This window comes from Castor canadensis, chromosome 17 (genome assembly GCF_047511655.1).
Source record: "Castor canadensis chromosome 17, mCasCan1.hap1v2, whole genome shotgun sequence".
Taxonomy (NCBI): Eukaryota; Metazoa; Chordata; class Mammalia; order Rodentia; family Castoridae; genus Castor; species Castor canadensis.
Genome location: NC_133402.1, coordinates 52,744,246 through 52,763,060, shown reverse-complemented (window position 1 = coordinate 52,763,060; position 18,815 = coordinate 52,744,246). Strand labels below are relative to the sequence as shown.

At 38.1% G+C, this 18,815-nt stretch overlaps 1 protein-coding gene across 17 annotated transcripts in view; it reads right to left on the bottom strand.

Annotated features, from left to right (window-relative positions):
• Nek11 (NIMA related kinase 11) overlaps positions 1-18,815 on the bottom strand; it is a 295,994-nt gene that overhangs the window by 224,268 nt on the left and 52,911 nt on the right. For 15 of the 17 annotated variants that reach the window (XR_012443113.1, XR_012443114.1, XR_012443115.1 and 12 more), the window contains one exon: positions 17,836-18,001. The exons of the other annotated variants lie outside the window; for them this stretch is intronic. Coding sequence is in view for 12 of the 15 variants with exons in the window: in XM_074059137.1 (XP_073915238.1) it covers positions 17,836-18,001 (166 nt within the window). In the remaining 3 variants the exon portion in view is untranslated. The remainder of the gene's footprint in view (positions 1-17,835; positions 18,002-18,815) is intronic. 17 annotated transcript variants of the gene reach the window in all.

The window sequence follows — 18,815 nt, the reverse complement described above, 5'->3', positions numbered from 1 at the left end:
TACTTACAATCAGTTTAAAAGACCAAAGTAAAGGATTCTCAGAAGCAGCCCAAATACAGATCTGAAATGTTAAAAGGATATTCAAAAGACAAGTGATCTCTGTATTTTAAGGCTGAAAGAAGCATGGAAAATCATCCTGCCCTACTCTTCACTTTAAAATTAAAAAGAAGCCCCTTATTAATTCACTGGACTGATATCTCAAAATGCTGTGCCCTTGCCCTACCATGTCTCTGTGAAATAAACACCCTCCCAATGGACGCCAAATTTTAGCATGGGTCAGAATCATTGAAGTTGATTGTTTAAAAAGCATATTCTGATGCAGTGGATTTGGATACAGCCATATGTATTTCCAGCAAGCATCCTAAACAACTCTGGAGGTGACCCATGACCACACTTTGAGAAACAATACTAGACAATAACATAAATGGGCTATCCACTTAATATTTAGCCCATCAATGGAAATATTTTGTCTAATAGTTCAAACAATTCTAAAGGCAAAAGTTGTATCTGGGAAAATCACAGTTGAATAAGAATCATTTTATAATGACATTATTTCTAAAAGCCTGTGACTTTACTAAGAAGAATACCAATAAATGGAGGTGTAAGGGGCAGGGGAAGAGATCCTTCATCACTGTATTATAGGACATAAGACATTTTGCTAGAATTTTGGAAGCTCACTGCAGTACATTACGTAAAAACTGAGGAGCTAGCAGGGTGGTTCAAGTGGTAAGAGTGCCGATTTAGCAGGCATGAGGCCCTGAGTTCAAACTCCAGTACTACCAAAAAATTTTTTAAAGTAGTTGACTTAAAAAAGTGAGGAAATATCAAGCCACATTATATTCTTTAAAACAAAGTAAAAAATCTAGTTTTTAAGTAGTTACTGAAGAATGCCCTGCAGTATCATGACCTGTATGTTTGTAATACAAATGATCATCCCTGGGTTTAGTTATGAATTCTCTTTGTTATAATGTCTTAAAGAATTAGTCTTCTCAAATTTCTAGATATGTATGACAATCCAAAACTGAACCAGGAGGATATTAACCACCTAAACAGATCTATAACATGAAATGAAATTGAAGCAGCAATAAAAAGTCTCCCAAAAAACAAAAGTCCAGGACCTGACAGATTCTCTGCTGAATTCTATCAGACCTTTAAAGAAGAAATAATACCTCTCCTTAAATTTTTCCACAAAATAGAAAGGGAAGGAACACTGCCTAACCCATTCTATGAAGCCGGTATTACACTCATCCCAAAACCAGACAAAGACACATGCAAAAAAGAGAACTCCTTAATGAACATCAGGCTGATCTCCTTAATGAACATCAATGCAAAAATCCTCAATAAAATAATGGCAAACTGAATCCAACAACATATCAGAAAGATTATTCACCATGACCAAGTTGGCTTCATCCCAGGGATGCACAGGTGGTTCAACGTATGCAAATCAATAAATGTAATACAGCACATCAACAGAAACAAAGACAAAAACCACTTGATCATCTCAATAGATGCAGAAAAAGCCTTTGATAAGATTCAACACCACTTCTTGATAAAAGCTCTAAGAAAACTAGGAATAGAAGGAATGTACCTCAACATTATAAAAGCTATATATGACAAACCTATAGCCAACATCATAAGTAATGGAGAAAAACTGAAACCATTTCCCTAAAATCAGGAACGAGACAAGGGTGCCCTCTCTCCCCACTCCTACTCAACATAGTCCTCGAATTCCTAGACACAGCAATAAGGTAAGAAGAAGTAATAAAAGGAATACAAATAGGTAAAGAAACTGTCAAAGTATCCCTATATGTAGACTATGTGATTCTATACCTCAAAGACCCAAAAAAACTCTACTCCAAAATTCCTAGACAGCATCAGGCTTCAGCAATGTGGCAGGATACAAAATCAACTTACAAAAATAAGTAGCCACAAAAAAAAAATCAAATACCTAGGAGTAAACTTAACAAAGGATATGAATGACCTCTGCAAGGAAAACTATAAACCAATGAAGAAAGAGACTGAGGAAGACTATAGAAGGTGGAGAGATCTCCCAAGCTCATGGATTGGTAGAACCAACATGTAAAAATGGCTATACTACCAAAAGCAATCTACATGTTTAATGCAATTCCCATCAAAATCCCAATGACATTCATCAAAGAGATTGAAAAATCTACCCTAAAATTCATTTTGAAACACAAGAGATCATGAATAGCCAGGGCAACACTCAACAAAAAGAACAATGCTGGAGGTATCATAATAGCTAACTTCAAACTATATTACAAAGCAATAGCAATAAAAACAGCATGGTACTGGCACAAAAATAGACATGAAGACCAGTGGAACAGAATAGAGGTCCCAGATGTGAATCCACACAACTTATTTTTGAAAAAGGTGCCAAAAATATACGATGGAGAAAAGACAGCCTCTTCAACAAAAACTGTTGGGAAAACTGGTTAGCAGTCTGCAAAAAACTGAAACTAGGTCCTGTACTAGTATTAACTCAAAATGGATCAAGGACCTTAATATCAGACCCCAAACTCTAAAGTTTGTACAGGAAAGAGTAGGAAATACTTTGGAACTAATAGGTATAGGCAAGGACTTCCTCAATAGAACCCCAGCAGCTCAGCAACTAAGAGAAAGTATAGACAAATGGGACTTCATAAAAGAAGCTTCTGCTCAACAAAACAAATGGCCACTAAACTGAAGAGACCACCCACAGAGTGAGAGAAAATATTTACCAGCTACACATCAGACAAAGGACTGATAACCAGAATATATAGGGAACTCAAAAAACTAAACTCTCCAAAAATTAATGAACCAATAAAGAAACGGGCAAGTGAGCTAAACAGAACTTTCTCAAAAGAAGACACTCAAATGGCAAAAAAACACATGAAAAAAATGCTCACCATCTCTAGCCATAAAGGAAATGCAAATCAAAACCACACTAAGATTCTACCTCACTCCTATTAGAATAGCCATCATTAAAAACACACTAACATCAGGTGTTGGCAAGGATGTGGGGGGGGGAAGGAACCCTTATACAGTGCTGCTGGGAATGCAAACTAGTACAACCACTCTGGAGAAAAATTTGGAGGCTTCTTAAAAATCTAAACATAGATCTGCCATATGAGCCAGCAATCCCACTCCTGGGGATATGCCCAAAAGAATGTGACACAGGTTACTCCAAAGACACTTGCACACCCATGTTTATTGCAGTGTTATTCACAATAGCCAAGTTATGGAAACAGCCAAGATGCCCCACTACTGACGAATGGATTAAGAAAATGTGGTATTTATACACAGTGGAATTCTAGTCAGCCATGAAGAAGAATAAAATCTTATCATTTGCAAGTAAATGGATGGAACTAGAGAACATCATCCTGAGCGAGGTTAGCCAAGCCCAGATGACCAAAGGCAAACACAAAAAGGGGATTGCATCAATAGCTATAGCAAGGTAGCAGGATATAAAATCAACATAGAAAAATCATTAGCATTTCTATACACTAACAATGAGCAAACTGAAAAAGAATGTATGAAAACAATTCCATTTACAATAGCCTCAAAAAAAAAAAATCAAATACCTAGGTGTAAACCTAACAAAAGATGTGAAAGACCTCTACAAGGAAAACTATACACTTCTGAAGAAAGAGATTGAGGAAGACTATAGAAAGTGGAGAGATCTCCCATGCTCATGGATTGGTAGAATCAACATAGTAAAAATGTCGATACTCCCAAAAGTAATCTACATGTTTAATGCAATTCCCATCAAAATTCCAATGACATTCATCAAAGAGATTGAAAAATCTACTGTTAAATTTATATGGAAACACAAGAGGCCACGAATAGCCAAGGCAATACTCAGTCAAAAGAACAATGCAGGAGGTATCACAACACCTGACTTCAAACTATATTACAAAGCAATAACAATAAAAACAGCATGGTACTGGCACAAAAACAGACATGAAGACCAGTGGAACAGAATAGAGGACCCAGATATGAAGCCACACAACTATTAGCAACTTGTCTTTGACAAAGGAGCTAAAAATATACGATGGAGAAATAGCAGCCTCTTCAACAAAAACTGCTGGGAAAACTGGTTAGCAGTCTGCAAAAAACTGAAACTAGATCCATGTATATCACCCTATACCAAGATTAACTCAAAATGGATCAAGGATCTTAATATCAGACCCCAAACTCTTAAGTTGATACAAGAAAGAGTAGGAAATACTCTGGAGTTAGTAGGTATAGGTAAGAACTTTCTCAATGAAATCCCAGCAGCATAGCAACTAAGAGATAGCATAGATAAATGGGACCTCATAAAACTAAAAAGCTTCTGTTCATCAAAAGAAATGGTCTCTAAACTGAAGAGAACACCCACAGAGTGGGAGAAAATATTTGCCAACTATACATCAGACAAAGGACTGATAACCAGAATATACAGGGAACTTAAAAAACTAAATTCTCCCAAAACTAATGAACCAATAAAGAAATGGGCACGTGAACTAAACAGAACTTTCTCAAAAGAAGAAATTCAAATGGCCAGAAAACACATGAAAAAATGCTCACCACCTCTAGCAATAAAGGAAATGCAAATTAAAACCATGCTAAGATTCCACCTCACCCCTGTTAGAATAGCCATCATTAGCAACACCACCAACAACAGGTGTTGGCGAGGATGCGGGGAAAAAGGAACCCTCTTACACTGTTGGTGGGAATGTAGACTAGTACAACCACTCTGGAAAAAAATTTGGAGGCTACTTAAAAAGCTGGACATCGATCTACCATTTGATCCAGCAATACCACTCTTGGGGATATACCCAAAAGACTGTTACTCCAGAGGCACCTGCACATCCATGTTTATTGCGGCACTATTCACAATAGCCAAGTTATGGAAACAGCCAAGATGCCCCAGCACTGATGAATGGATTAAGAAAATGTGTTATCTATACACAATGGAATTTTACGCAGCCATGAAGAAGAACGAAATGTTATCATTTGCTGGTAAATGGATGGAATTGGAGAACATCATTCTGAGTGAGGTTAGCCTGGCCCAAAAGACCAAAAATTGTATGTTCTCCCTCATATGTGGACACTAGATCAAGGGCAAACACAACAAGGGGATTGGACTATGAGCACATAGTCCAAAAGCAAGAGCACACAAGGAAGGGGTGAGGATAGGTAAGACACCTAAAAAACTAGCTAGCATTTGTTGCCCTTAACGCAGAGAAACTAAAGCAGATACCTTAAAGCAACTGAGGCCAATAGGAAAAGGGGAACAGGTACTAGAGAAAAGGTTAGATCAAAAAGAATTAACCTAGAAGGTAACACCCACGCACAGGAAATCAATGTGAGTCAATGCCCTGTATAGCTATCCTTATCTCAACCAGCAAAAACCCTTGTTCCTTCCTATTATTGCTTATACTCTCTCTACAACAAAATTAGAAATAAGGGCAAAATAGTTTCTGCTGGGTATTGGGGGGGGAGAGGGAGGGGGCGGAGTGGGTGGTAAGGGAGGGGGTGGGGGCAGGGGGGAGATAGGAACCAAGCCTTGTATGCACATATGAATAATAAAAGAAAAATGAAAAAAAAAAAAAAAGGGGATTGGACTTTGGTCACATGATAAGGCATGAGCACACAAGGGCAGTATGAGGATAGGTAAGAAACCCAAAAAAACAAGATAGCATTTGATGTCCTCAATGCAAAGGAACTAATGCAGAAACTTTAAAGCAACACAGGCCAATAGGAGAAGGGGACCAGGAACTAGAGAAAAGGTTAGTTTGAGAAGAATAAACTTAGAATGTAACACATATGTACAGTAAATCAATGCGAGGAATCTCCCTGTACAGCTATCCTTATCTCAACTAGCAAAAACCACTGGTCTTACTTACTAATGTTCATACTCTCTCTTCAACAAAATTAGAGATAAGGGCAAAACAGTTTCTGCCTGGAAGCAAGGGGGTAGAGAGGAGAGGGAGAGGGTTTGGGAAAAGGGAGAGGGCAGGGGGAAGGGGGGAGAAATGACCCAAACATTGTGTGCACATACAAATAAAAGAAATAAAAAGAAAAAGGCTATCTACGACAAACCTATAGCCAATATCATACTTAATGGAGAAAAACTGAAACCATTTCCCCTAAAATCAGGAATGAGACAAGGGTGCCCTCTCTCCCCACTCCTACTCAACATAGTCCTGGAAGTCCTAGACACAGCAAGAAGGTAAGAAGTAATAAAAGGAATACAAATAGGTAAACTGTCAAAGTATCCCTATTTGTAGACAATGTGATTCTATACCTCAAAGACCCAAAAACCTCTACCCAAAAACTCCTACATACCATAAACAGCTTCAGCAATGTTGCAGGATACAAAATCAACTTACAAAAATAAGTAGCTTTTCTATATACCAACAATGAACTAAATGAGAATATATGAATACACTTCCATTTACAATAGCCTCAAAAAAAAAAAAAATCAAACACCTAGGAGTAAACTTAACAAAGGATGTGAATGACCTCTACAAGAATTACTAACCTCTGAAGAAAGAGACTGAGGAAGACTACAGAAGGTGGAGAGATCTCCTGTACTCATGGATTGGTAGAATCAACATAGTAAAAATGGCTATACTACCAAAAGCAATCTATATGTTCAATACAATTCCCATCAAAATCCCAATGACATTCATCACAGAGATTGAAAATTCTACCCTAAAGTTCATTTGGAAACACAAGAGACCATGAGTAGCCAGGGCAATACTCAGCAAAAAGAGCAATGCTGGAGGTATCGCAACTATATTACAGAGCCATAGCAATAAAAACAGCATGGTACTGGCACAAAAACAGATATGAAGACCAGTGGAATGGAATAGAGGACCCAGATATGAATCCACCCAGGTATGTCTATCTTATTTTTGACAAAGGTGCTAAGAACATATGATGAAGAAAAGACAGCCTCTTCAACAAATGTTGCTGGGAAAAGTAGTTATCTGCCTGCAGAAAACTGAAACTAGATCCATGTCTATCACCCTGTACTAGTATCAACTCAGAGTGGATTAAAGACCTTAGTATCAGACCCAAAACTCTGAATTTAGTACAGGAAAGAGCAGGGAATACTCTGGAAGCAATAGGTATAGGCAAGGACTTCCTCAATAGAACCCCAGCAGCCCAGCAACTAAGAGAAATGATGGACAAATGGGACTACATGAAAGTAAAAAGCTTCTGCACAAAAAAAGAAATAGTCTCTATACTGAAGAGACTACCTGTAAGCCTTTTAGCAGGGGAACCTGGGTGACCAAAGCCGTAAAAAATGAGGGGACTACTAAGTCCTGCTCAATAGCCACTTTAATGAAGCATACTTTGCTTTTTATAAACTCCTTTTACACAGAGAGCATTTGGTCAGAAAAAGCATGCCAAGTATTACATGTCAAGGTTACATTAGTACAGGGAAGCACAGTTTAAATTAACTCTGTTATGTCTCCTTTAAAACGGGAACAGAGAAGCAAGAGAAGCACATGGTCAGCATAACTTTCTTATGTATATCTGAAGGACACGAAGCCATCTGGGAACCTTGAATACTGTTTTTCTGAACATCTGGCTTTCTCACAAGGCCAAATACCAACTCACACAGGCACAGTCTGGTCTGAGACTCTTGCCCCAGTTCCTTGGAGCTTTCTCACAAGGCCAGATGCCAACTCACACAGGCAAGGTCCCACTGCTGGCTCTGACAACCACCCACAGAGTGGGAGAAAATATTTACCAGCAACACATCAGACAAAGGACTGATAACCAGAATATACAGGGAGCTCAAAAAACTAAACTCCCCAAAATCAATGAACAAATAAAGAATTGGGAAACTGAACTAAACAGAACTTTTTCAAAGGAAGAAATCCAAATGGCCAAAAAAACTCATGAAAAAATGCTCACCATCCCTGGCTATAAAGGAAATGCAAATCAAACACACTAAGATTCTACCTCACTCCTGTTAGAATAGCAATTATCAAAAACACAACCAACAACAAATCTTGGCGTGGATGCGGGGAAAAAGGAACTCTCATATACTGTGGTGGGAACGTAAGCTAGTACAACCACTTTGGAAAACAATATGGAGGCTCCCTAAAAAACTAAACATAGATCTGCCATATGCCCCAGCAATTCCACTCCTAGGGATATACCCAAAAGAATACAACTCAGGTTACTCCAGAGGCACCTGCACACCCATGTTTACTGCAGCACTATTCACAATAGCCAAGTTATGGAAATAGCCAAAATGCCCTGACCAATAAATGGATTAAGAAAACATGGTATTTATACACAATGGAATTTTGCTTAGCCACAAAGAAGAATGAAATTTTGTCATTCGCAAGTGAATGGATAGAACTGGAGAACATCATCCTAAGCAAAGTTAGCCAGGCTCAGAAGGCCAAAAATCGTACGTTCTCCCTCATATGCAGACTTTAGACTTAAAACAATTGCAGGAATATTATTGGACATGGGTCACATGCTAAGGGAGGAACATGTACAGGAGGAATAGGGAAAGGAAAGGAAAACTAAAACTTGAACGTGTTTGATGTGCCCACTGTAGAGGAGTTAATAAAGTAAACTGACAGAGGCCACTATGGGAAGGTGACCAGAAAGTACTGAAGAGGTCTAGTAGAGATGAACCAATGTGGGTTGTTATACATATGTGCATGGAAACAATGCTAGGAATCTCTCTGAATAGCTATCTTTCTCTCAAGTTAGCAAAAATGCTGTCTTTCTTATTATCGCTTATATCTTCTCTTCAAAAAAATTGGAGAGAAGTGCAGAACAGGTTGTGCCTGGAAGCGAAGGGGGTGGGAGGGAGGAAGTGGGGGGCAGGGGAAGGAATGACCCAAACAATATATACACATATGAATAAATGAATAAACAATAAAAATAAAAATAAAAAAGAATTAGACTTCTTCCTATTGACATAAATATACACAAATAAGAAATTAAATGGAAGTTGTTTTTATCTGAAGAAGTAACATAAAATAATGCTTTCATCTACACAACACTAAGCTATTGAGTTTTTTTAATAAACTATTTGAAAAAACTATTTTAAGTCAAATGTTCTGATTCTATTTTTAACATTTATACTTATATAAATTCATATACCGATTAAAGTCAGACTCCAAAGGTTACAAATGTAATTGGGTTTATAGATTATTTAACATTAGTGCATTTCTTTTAAATAAAATTTATTTTGGTTTTCAATTATTATATTAAAATTTCTAAGTAAAAATCAGTGGCAGTACTTTTTTGAGACAGAAACTTTATTTTTCCTCTCCCATCTATACAAAGACTTTTAAATCACTTAAGGAAAGCTAAAAAAAGTTTTATGATGAACTAATATAATTTCAAATATATTAGTACAAATACTTCTTAAGCTTTTTGTTAAAAGGTCAAAGTATTTCATAGTTTAAAAATAAAGGAAATAGAAAAAAGCCAAATAAGTAAAGGAAAATAAAAGCATTTGGTTTTTTTCCATTTTCTTTATTTTTAAACTATGTAGCCCAGGCTGGCCCCAAACTTATGATCTTCCTGCCTCCTCCTCCCCAGTGCTGAGATTATAGGTGTAGACCACCACACCAGCATGGCTTCAATTTTGATACTATAAAACTCATGAATGGATCAGTTCAAGTGTATAAAAACATAATATACTCACATTACTTATAGTCTTTCCAAACTGCATGAAGTTCAAACCCATAGAACTGGCACAGGGCAAATTTAGGAAGGCCTACCTACTCCTGAAATGGAGAGCCTCATGGGCCCCAGCTCTCTGAACACAGATGCCTCAGTCAACAGTAAGGCAGCTTCAGTGTGTGGACAGCCCTAAGTGTGGTTGCCTGATGGTCACCAATCAGTGTCAAAATGATCAACAACTTGAGAGTATCTTCATCCACAAACTGACAAATTCTGGATGGTGGTGGCCCCAAAAAGCTCAAAGAAGTGGCTTTGAAGAGCAGAAGATACTATCTCCAATAGTAGGCTTGATATGCCCAGTGATAGAACAATAATGTCGCCAATTGTAAAGCGGCAGGCATTTTATCCTCAGACCTCACTTGAGAAACTTTTAAGGACAGCCCCACCCTTAAACAAATTCCCTTGCTCTAAGACAGCCCCACCCCTACCAGAGACTACCGCGCATGCGCTAACTTCCTTAACCTCCCCTTTCTATAAAAGCCACGCCTGGCCCGGAATCATCTTTTCCCCAGCCAGCCTGGCAGTTTGCGCCTGCCATTAAACTTTGCTCTAGGGATGTGAGACTTTTCTCCTGAGCTTTCTTTTGTGAGCAGCGTTTTTCCTAACACCCAGTACGAAGTAGTATAAGAACCCTCGGATACCTAGTAAGCCTAGTAGCTACATGTTATTTCCAAGTTCACCTGCAATAGTCTACTAACATCTGCTGGAGTCTGAAGATTAAAAAACTGAACCTACTTAAACACTTTTGAAAAAAAATAAGAGAAAAATGTTCAAATATTCTTTTGTATAGTATATATAAACAGATTTTTGGAAAGTACTTACCTCAAACTTTGCTATTATATCCATTAGTGTTTAAGAATTGTATGTTTCTTTCTTTTGTCCTTGTACTGAGGACTTCAAGCCAAAAATACAGAGATAAAAATTAACTTGCCTTCTAGAAAAATTGCTGGCAGGATGGTGAGGGAGAACCAATAAAATAATAAGCTATTATAATAATAACTTCTATTACTGTGAGCTCCAATAGTCACCTTTTCAAGACTCATTATTTCAAATTCTTATAAAAACCTAACAGAATAGGTGTTGCTATCCTATCTCAAGACAAGAAAAAGAATCAGAAAAATAGAGTAAACTGCTCAAGGAAATGCACCAAGATTGAACAGAAGACGTGATGTCATAGTCCATATACCTTCCACTATTTCAAGCTCTATCTAGTCTTCTATTAAAATAAAATAAAATAATAATACCAATACATTAAAATATGTACTTGCATACAAATTATATGCCAATTTATGTGTGTTTCTGTATGTATATTTGATATAGAATTAGAGATACATAAAGATACAGAGTATAAGTGAAAATAGACCAAGTAAAAGCATAGCTTCCTCAGTATCCCTGGTCAGGGCCCTGGTCCTGCTCTGGACAAAATCCAGAATATCCAGTTATGAGATTATCTTAAAATCGCTCCACCTCTCTGAAGTCCCATTCCTATATTTATAAAATACAATTAATAAAAATTCACTTCTCAAAAATTAAGGATGGGGCTTGTGGAGTGGCTCAGGTGGTAAGAGTACCTGTCTAGCAAGCATGAGGCCAGGTTCAAATCCCAATGATGCAAAAATAAATAAATAATAAAGGCAAGTCAAAAAAAGGATCGGGGCATGTTAAAAAGACACAGAAACCAACCTAAAGGAGCCCAATAGCCAAAGTTAAAACAATGTGAGCAACGAAATGGATAATGACAGTATTGGGTCATAATCAATAGAATAAAATAAATATCCACAAGTCTGTAGTGACATAAACAAATAATTGACAAAAAACACAAATGGAGGGGAAGAAACACCTCTTTCTTATGGGAGATTCACAATTAGTAAATGCAAAAATAATAATGGAAATACATAATCACAATTAGTCAAAAAACACAGTAAAAATTTCTACAGGCAACTTCCACTGAACTCAATGGGTGAAGGGATATTAGCACAATCTCAAAGTGTCTTCTCCAGGATATTTATCAATTGCAAAGGGAAAACAGTAATGTTCCAGTGGAGAAACCCAGAAGACAGAACCTTAAGCAAGTGATCAAAGATACACCGACATTCTGTATCTCCTGATACAATTCACTGAGAAGTACACAATATCACTTGTGCAGTAGTCGTGTCAGACTCTGGAACCTCAGTGCAATGAGAAAACAATAGACAAGCCTAAACTGAGAGACACTACAAAATAATTCATTACTCATAAAAAGACAAGGCAGGGAAGGGAAACTGTCACAGATACAGAAGAGACTAAGTAAGGAAAGACAAATCAATACTGCAATGTAGAGTTCTGGACTGGATTCTGAAATAGACCAAAGACATAGGGGGAACTGGCAAAACATTAATTTGCTGATTTTGATCATTGCACTATGGCTATATAAGTTGTTAACATTAGGGTATGTTTTTAACTACAAACACATTACAACTAAAGGTGAAGTATTAGTCTCCTAAATCACATTCCATACTTTTCTAACGCTGAGCCTTTTATTACATGGTTCCCTTTAACTGCAATCCCCTTGAGCCACTCCACTTAACCAAATTCTTCCCACATTTCAAGTTAAAATGTAACATACCAGACCCTCCATCATTCCCAGACAGAAGTCATTTCTTTTTGCTATTAATTTCAATAACACCACCTTCTCATGACACCATGTTCCCCTGTGCATTTTAGCCATTGATATACATTACCCATTTAGCCTACCAGACAAGTTTATTAAACAAATACCATATTATCTCTGTTACCCTGAACTATGTCTGCGAATTGTATCTGACACAGAGATGGAGATCAGTAATGGCTTTTAGAAAGACCCTTGATTACTATTGTCTTTGTGAACTTAAAGCTCAGAAGGAACCAATAAATAATCCAGAATACCAATTTATTCATAAACAATGTGAACTGAAATTGCCAAGGCAACAGGGAGTTCATATGGGTTTAGGGAGCACATTTTTTTTCCTTTTAGAAGAGGCATATGTGGAGAGCTGAATTGGAAGCAGGTTGCTTGGGGAACAAGGAGAACAAGTTGGGTGATTTTAATGAACAATAGCAACAAACTAGGTGACCTGATCATAAAACTACACCCACGACCAAGGCCGTACTTCCCTGCTCTCTGGTCTGGGACTCACTTTGGCTCAATGGTCCTTCAATGCTGACAAATTTTCCTTTATAACTTTATTTGACAATTTCCACACTAACCATTCTCTCCCCTCTCCTTTTTTTTTTTCAGTCCTTAACTCTGACTGCACATCAGAATTACTCAGAGAGCTTTCAAAACTTCTATTGCCTGAGTCATGCCCCAGATCAATTAAGTCAGATGTTCTGGAGGCGGGCCTCACACCTCTCCAGGTGATTCTATTGTGCAGCCTAGGTTCGTAACTGCTGATAGTAATATAATGCTATTTAGCTATGTGCATAGCACAAGCAGGAAACAGAAGCCCAATAAGCTGGTATCATATCTTCTCCCCATCACACTTTCCTCTCTTCTAAAGGTATGTGACCTCACCTAGTTTCTGCTGTTTGTATTAACATAATGTCCAGATTTTGGGGGGTGCCTTGTCCTTACTCAAATGGAAGCCCTGAAGGCATTTTCTCACAAGTCTCTAGTTCAGTATTGTTAGGTATACCAGCAAGATGAGGTAAGACAAAATACTTTTGACATATATGACAGATGGAAGGATCCAATATTTTATTGTCAGTGTTTTATAAAAATGAGGTAGGAGGCAGCTGGAGGCAAATGGTAAAGAATCATTTAAAAAAAAATGTCCTTGAAAGTAGAAGGTTACTATCGGGGGGAGGGGGAGTAATGAGAGGAGAGTGAGGGATGAATATGAAAATGTTGTAATGAAATCCATTATTTAATATCATTAATATAAGCTAGCAAACCAGTCATGGTGTTATATGCCTATAACGCTATTTGACAGGTGGAGACAGAAGGATCAGGGTTCGATGCCAGACAGGGCAAAAGTTAGCAAAACCCTGTCTCAAAAACAAGGCAGGTAGGGTGGTACAAGCTTGTGATCCCAGCTATTTGGGAGGTGGTGGTATGATGATGACAGTCTGAGGCTGGCCCGGACAAGAGCACGAAAAACAAACAAAAAGCAAAAGGAGTAGGGAATGGTTCAAGCAGTAAAATGCTTGACTAGCAAGCACAAAACTCTGAGTTCAATCCCTAGTATGGCCAAAAAAACCCCATACATATACACACATATATATATACATATATATGTTTGTAAGCAAATATATCCATATAAAACTGTGAAGAAAAAGAATGTCTTCATAGTTCACTATGTAGGCTTATGATGTGATAGAAAAATGAGTAAGGAATGATCAGTCCCACAAGGTGAGAGTCTGAGATGGTTTATAAGATATATGTTGTGTTAAGTACTGTAAAAGATAAAAATGACACGAGATTTGGAGATATGGAATGGGAAGTGATTTTCATCCAGGAGATTATGGGAGCCTTTGTTTGTGGGAGAGGTGGCATTTGAGCTGGGCCGTAGGAAATTGGTTAGGACATGAATGAAGATGCACAGTGGAAGGAAATGGCCAAAAAAGGTAAAGAGATGTGAAGGGCAGGGACAGCAAAGAGTCCCACTTCCTCCCGTGCAGAGAGCAGGAGGCAGCAGTATTTGAAATACTGCTACTTTGGTAGTTTGTGAACTGTACCCCATCAAGAATTTGGTTAATGGGTTGTAAGTGTGGCTTCCAATCAGTGTGCCTCCTTAGCAAGTGTAAAGACCTGAGTTCAAACCCCAATACCACCAAAAAAAAAAAAGTTAAATCTTGACAAGTTGTGACAGTTTAGTTGTTTGCTTTGTTTTTGTTTTTGTTTTCCAGACAGGTTCTCATTATATAGCTCAGCTCAGGCTGGCCTTGAATGCTCAATCCTCCTGCTTCAGCTGGAGGGAGTGTTGGAATTACAGGTGTGCACCACCACATTGGGTTCATTTGCTTTTTCACACACATAATCTGAGGTGATGTGTCCAAAGGGTTCAGTAGATGTAGATGGAGAGGCATCATGAATGCATTTGTATATTTCAGTCTTGAAAGGTCCCAAATTAAGTTACAAAGAGCAGCTTTGTAATCAGAAGATCAGTTATTTCAATGATCATTTTTTATGAGGTGCAAATTTGGCCACCTATTATCTCCCATATTATTAATTTTACCTCAATAGATGAGTACTCTACCACTTGAGCTACAAATCCAAGCCTTAATTTTACCTCAGTAAAAAAGGACAATGCCAGGCCTGTGCAAGTTAAGGGTAAATTTGTGAGTGGAGATGAGAAATGTCTCTGTTAACAAGAATGAAGCAATGTGCACGAATCATTCCTCAGGAGTCTGGGAGGTGGGAGTCTGACAGCTCAGGGATGCATAGAGCCCTGGTAGCCCAGCAGCTGTTCTCCAGAGCAGACAGCAGCCATTACCATGGCAACATCCCCTCCCTGGAGTGCAGCTCTGTCCATGAAAACCACTCATCATCTAAAAATTAACGTAAATGATCCCTAGTTGGATGCTATACAACAAAAAATATTCTTATAGAAATGTCCTTTCTGTGGATAAAAGAACTAAATTTGAATATAGACTGTGGGTGAGATGGATGGTCCTCAAATTTCAGCTTGTTGCAGACTCAAGTTTGGTGGGTTTGTCAAACAACAGATGGCTGAACCCCAACCCTAGAATTTCTGATTCAGTATGCCTGGGCTGGAGGCCAAGAATTCGTATTTCTAACAAGTTTCCAAGTGATGTTGATGCTACTGGTCTGGGGTCCCATTCTGAGAAACACTAGATTACATACATTATATCAGTGTTAATTTCCTGAGTTTTTACCACTGTACCGTGGTTATACTCAAGAAGGTTTGACCTTAGAAAGCATAGTAGCATCTGGGACAAAGGAGCATCATGTCTGCAACTCTATGTTACTTAGCTATTCTTTGCTACAACAAAATACCTCAGAAAATCAACTTAAAAGCAGGACAGGTTTATTTCGGCTCATGGTTTTGAAGGTCTTTCTGTACATAGTACATAGTCAGCTGCCTCCATATCTTTGGGGCCTGTGGTGAGATAGTAGAGAACACATGGTGGAAATAATAGTAGCAACGAGAAGAGAAGCAAAAAGAGTGACGCATTCCAATTTCCCCTTCAAAAGCATGAGTCCAGTGACCAACTTCCTTCCTCTAGGTCCCATCTCCCAAAAGTTCCACCACATCAGTCATCACTGACTGGCAATCAAGTCTTTAACATATAGGGTTTTGTGGGATATTCAAGATCCAAACTGTAACAAATTTACTCCCAAATGGCTTTTAATAAATTAGATAGAGCAAATAAATAAACAAAATGAAAAAGAAAATGTGGAAAAATGATAAAACTGGGGAAACTGGAAGAAGGGTACATGGGAGTTCATTGTGTTACTGTTGTAACTCGTCTGGGAGTTCAAAATTATATTAAAATTTAAAAATTAATGTATGGAAAGAAAGTTATAGCATCTCATCTATACATGTCAAATATGGTAGCTGCTAGCTACAAAGGGTTACTTAAATTTAAATGGATTAAAGTTAAATAAAATTTAACATTTTGTTCCTCAATGGCACTAACAAAAAACTTCAAGGGCTAAAAAGTCATGTGTGACTAGTAACTACTGTACTAGAAAATACAAGTATAGACCACTTCCATCATCACAGGACATTCTGTTGGGCAATGCTGATTATAGTTTAAAATATTTTAAGATCAGGAAAGGGTTTCTGAAAAATTCGATGTTCCAAAAACAGCAGCAGAGGTAGTAGTCATCATAAACAGTAGCAGTTGGTTATTTCCGAAATAAATTTATTAACTTGAAGGGGATAAAGAAAAATATGTTATAACAGGTGGGTCACAGTGAAGCTGCCTATGCAAATATCTGCAGTTTTGCAAGGATTAGTGACCTATTTGCCAGATGAGCTGTTCAGTACCACCACAATCATCTTACTAATTTTATTACTAATCCATTGGATAAAGAAGTAAATATTGAAGTGACTGGGTTTTCATTTTTTTCTTCCTCTAAGCAGAGGGGCAAGATCTGTATGGAGAAACCCAGGAAAGCTGGATAGGAAGGCTGATCTAAAGGGGAATGGTCAAGATTCAGAATATTTCAAACTCACAGAGATAAATTTGGCCATTGATTTCATATTGGGTGATACACCAGCTAACGTGTAAAGCAGGAAAGGTGGGGTTTTGTTGCTATCCCTACTCCTTTTGAGCTCCCTTTCCTTATGCCACTTCTTTTCTGCCTTTCTCACATGACACCCTCAGGTTGTATGTAGTTGTCCAAAGTTTCCAACCCAAACAAGTCTGCCTTCTACTCTAAAAAGCAACTTTTTTTTCCCAACATCATTTCTTTGGGCTCCCAGAACATTCTGGGACATACATGTTGCTCTTGGCATCTTCAGGTGTCCTCTGCTTGACCCAACCTGTCACCCACCTTCTACTTAACCTCAGGAGTAAACACACACATCCTCACTACACCTACACATTGTGAAGTTTCCCTTCTCACACCTGCCAAGCAGCTTCATGTTCAGTACAATACAAAAAGAACAGAGTGTAACAGAGTGCAGCAAACAAAACTGCAAATACTTGATAAATCACAAATCAATAAATATGAAGGATTTTCACAGAGAAATGAGCCATATTTTCATTTTCAAATTTCCACTGGGAAAAAAGTAGGCCACAGGACTAGAATCCAAAACTCAGGAGATGTACTTCTGCTGTATCCAGGCTGCAGTTAGGGTATTTAAATGTCTAGTTGGACTACTGCAGATTTGGGAACCTCCCCCCCCCCCGCCCCAAGAAAAAAACATTCTTCTGCAGAAATTCCTCCTTAAAATATATGCACTCTGACTGAGTTTGCCAAAGGGAGAAAATCATTCATTAGAAATCAGTTTGTCTGTCTCTGAGAGATGCTTATTCTTAGCTACAAGACATGAGATCCCAAATCTTCATAGTTCAACTTCTGGTTTGACAACTGTGCTTTCGAGGTGTGTCTTTACATAAGCCTTTTTTTTTTTTTTAACCATGCAACAGATTTTCACTAAGACTTCCAAGAGAGAAGAAAAGTCTCACCTCACAGTACTCTGTGATTATGCAGAAATTATCTTGCTCCACAAAGCTTGCGTGGAACTTGACAATGGCTGGATGGTCCAGCTTGGAAAGGAGCTGGGCTTCCAAATTGGCCTGCACAGTCTCATTTGGATTTAGTTCTCCAACAGAGATTTCCTTCAGCACTTTTCTGCAGCCAAAAAAAAATTTTTTTAATACATTTAGAATTGAAAAACTCATTTTAACTCTTACAAGCAAGTGGTGCAAAGCCACCAAATTAATGCCAGGTTGTGATTACTTATGTGTACTACTGCCTGACCTAACACTGTCTCCTGGTATCCCTGGGTCTGCTTCTTGTCCTGTCAGTGACACGGCCCCCCAAAGGCCTCTAGTCTCCACGTCTGTGCTCTGTACAATTTTGTACAGGCCAGACACAGAGTTAATCTTGAGCCCTTCTGTCTCTTTACATGCTTTGGGTTCACCTGGTCTCTCTCATGATGTTTCTGTCTCTGTATGTTTTATTTTTGTCCTCTGCTCTCCTGTGTCTACCTCTGTTTTTCTGTTTCTATCTGTGTACCTCTCTCTCTTTCTCTCTCTGCATCTTTCTATCTCTCTCTGCCTCTGTGTATATAAATATACACCACACACACACACACACACACACACACACACTTCTCTTACTCCCTCAGCTCTAAAATTTTCCAAATCTATCAATTTAATGTCAGTAGGAATAATATCTATTTATTTTTTAAACTGCCCTTGACATATAATGCTTTATCACTATCAGTTCTTAGGAGAAAAAAATTTTAACTGAAAACATTGACAGGGGTATTTAGGAACTCTAGCCTGTATAAATGGAAGAAGAGCTCATTAAATCGCCAAATCGTTAATTTAAAAATTGTGATGGCTCAATGAAGAGTGGACCAAAACATTATGTCTTTCCATGTAAGAAAAGAATAGTCTGATGAGCAAAGCAATCACAGCGCCACAGTGTAAGCTAGGCA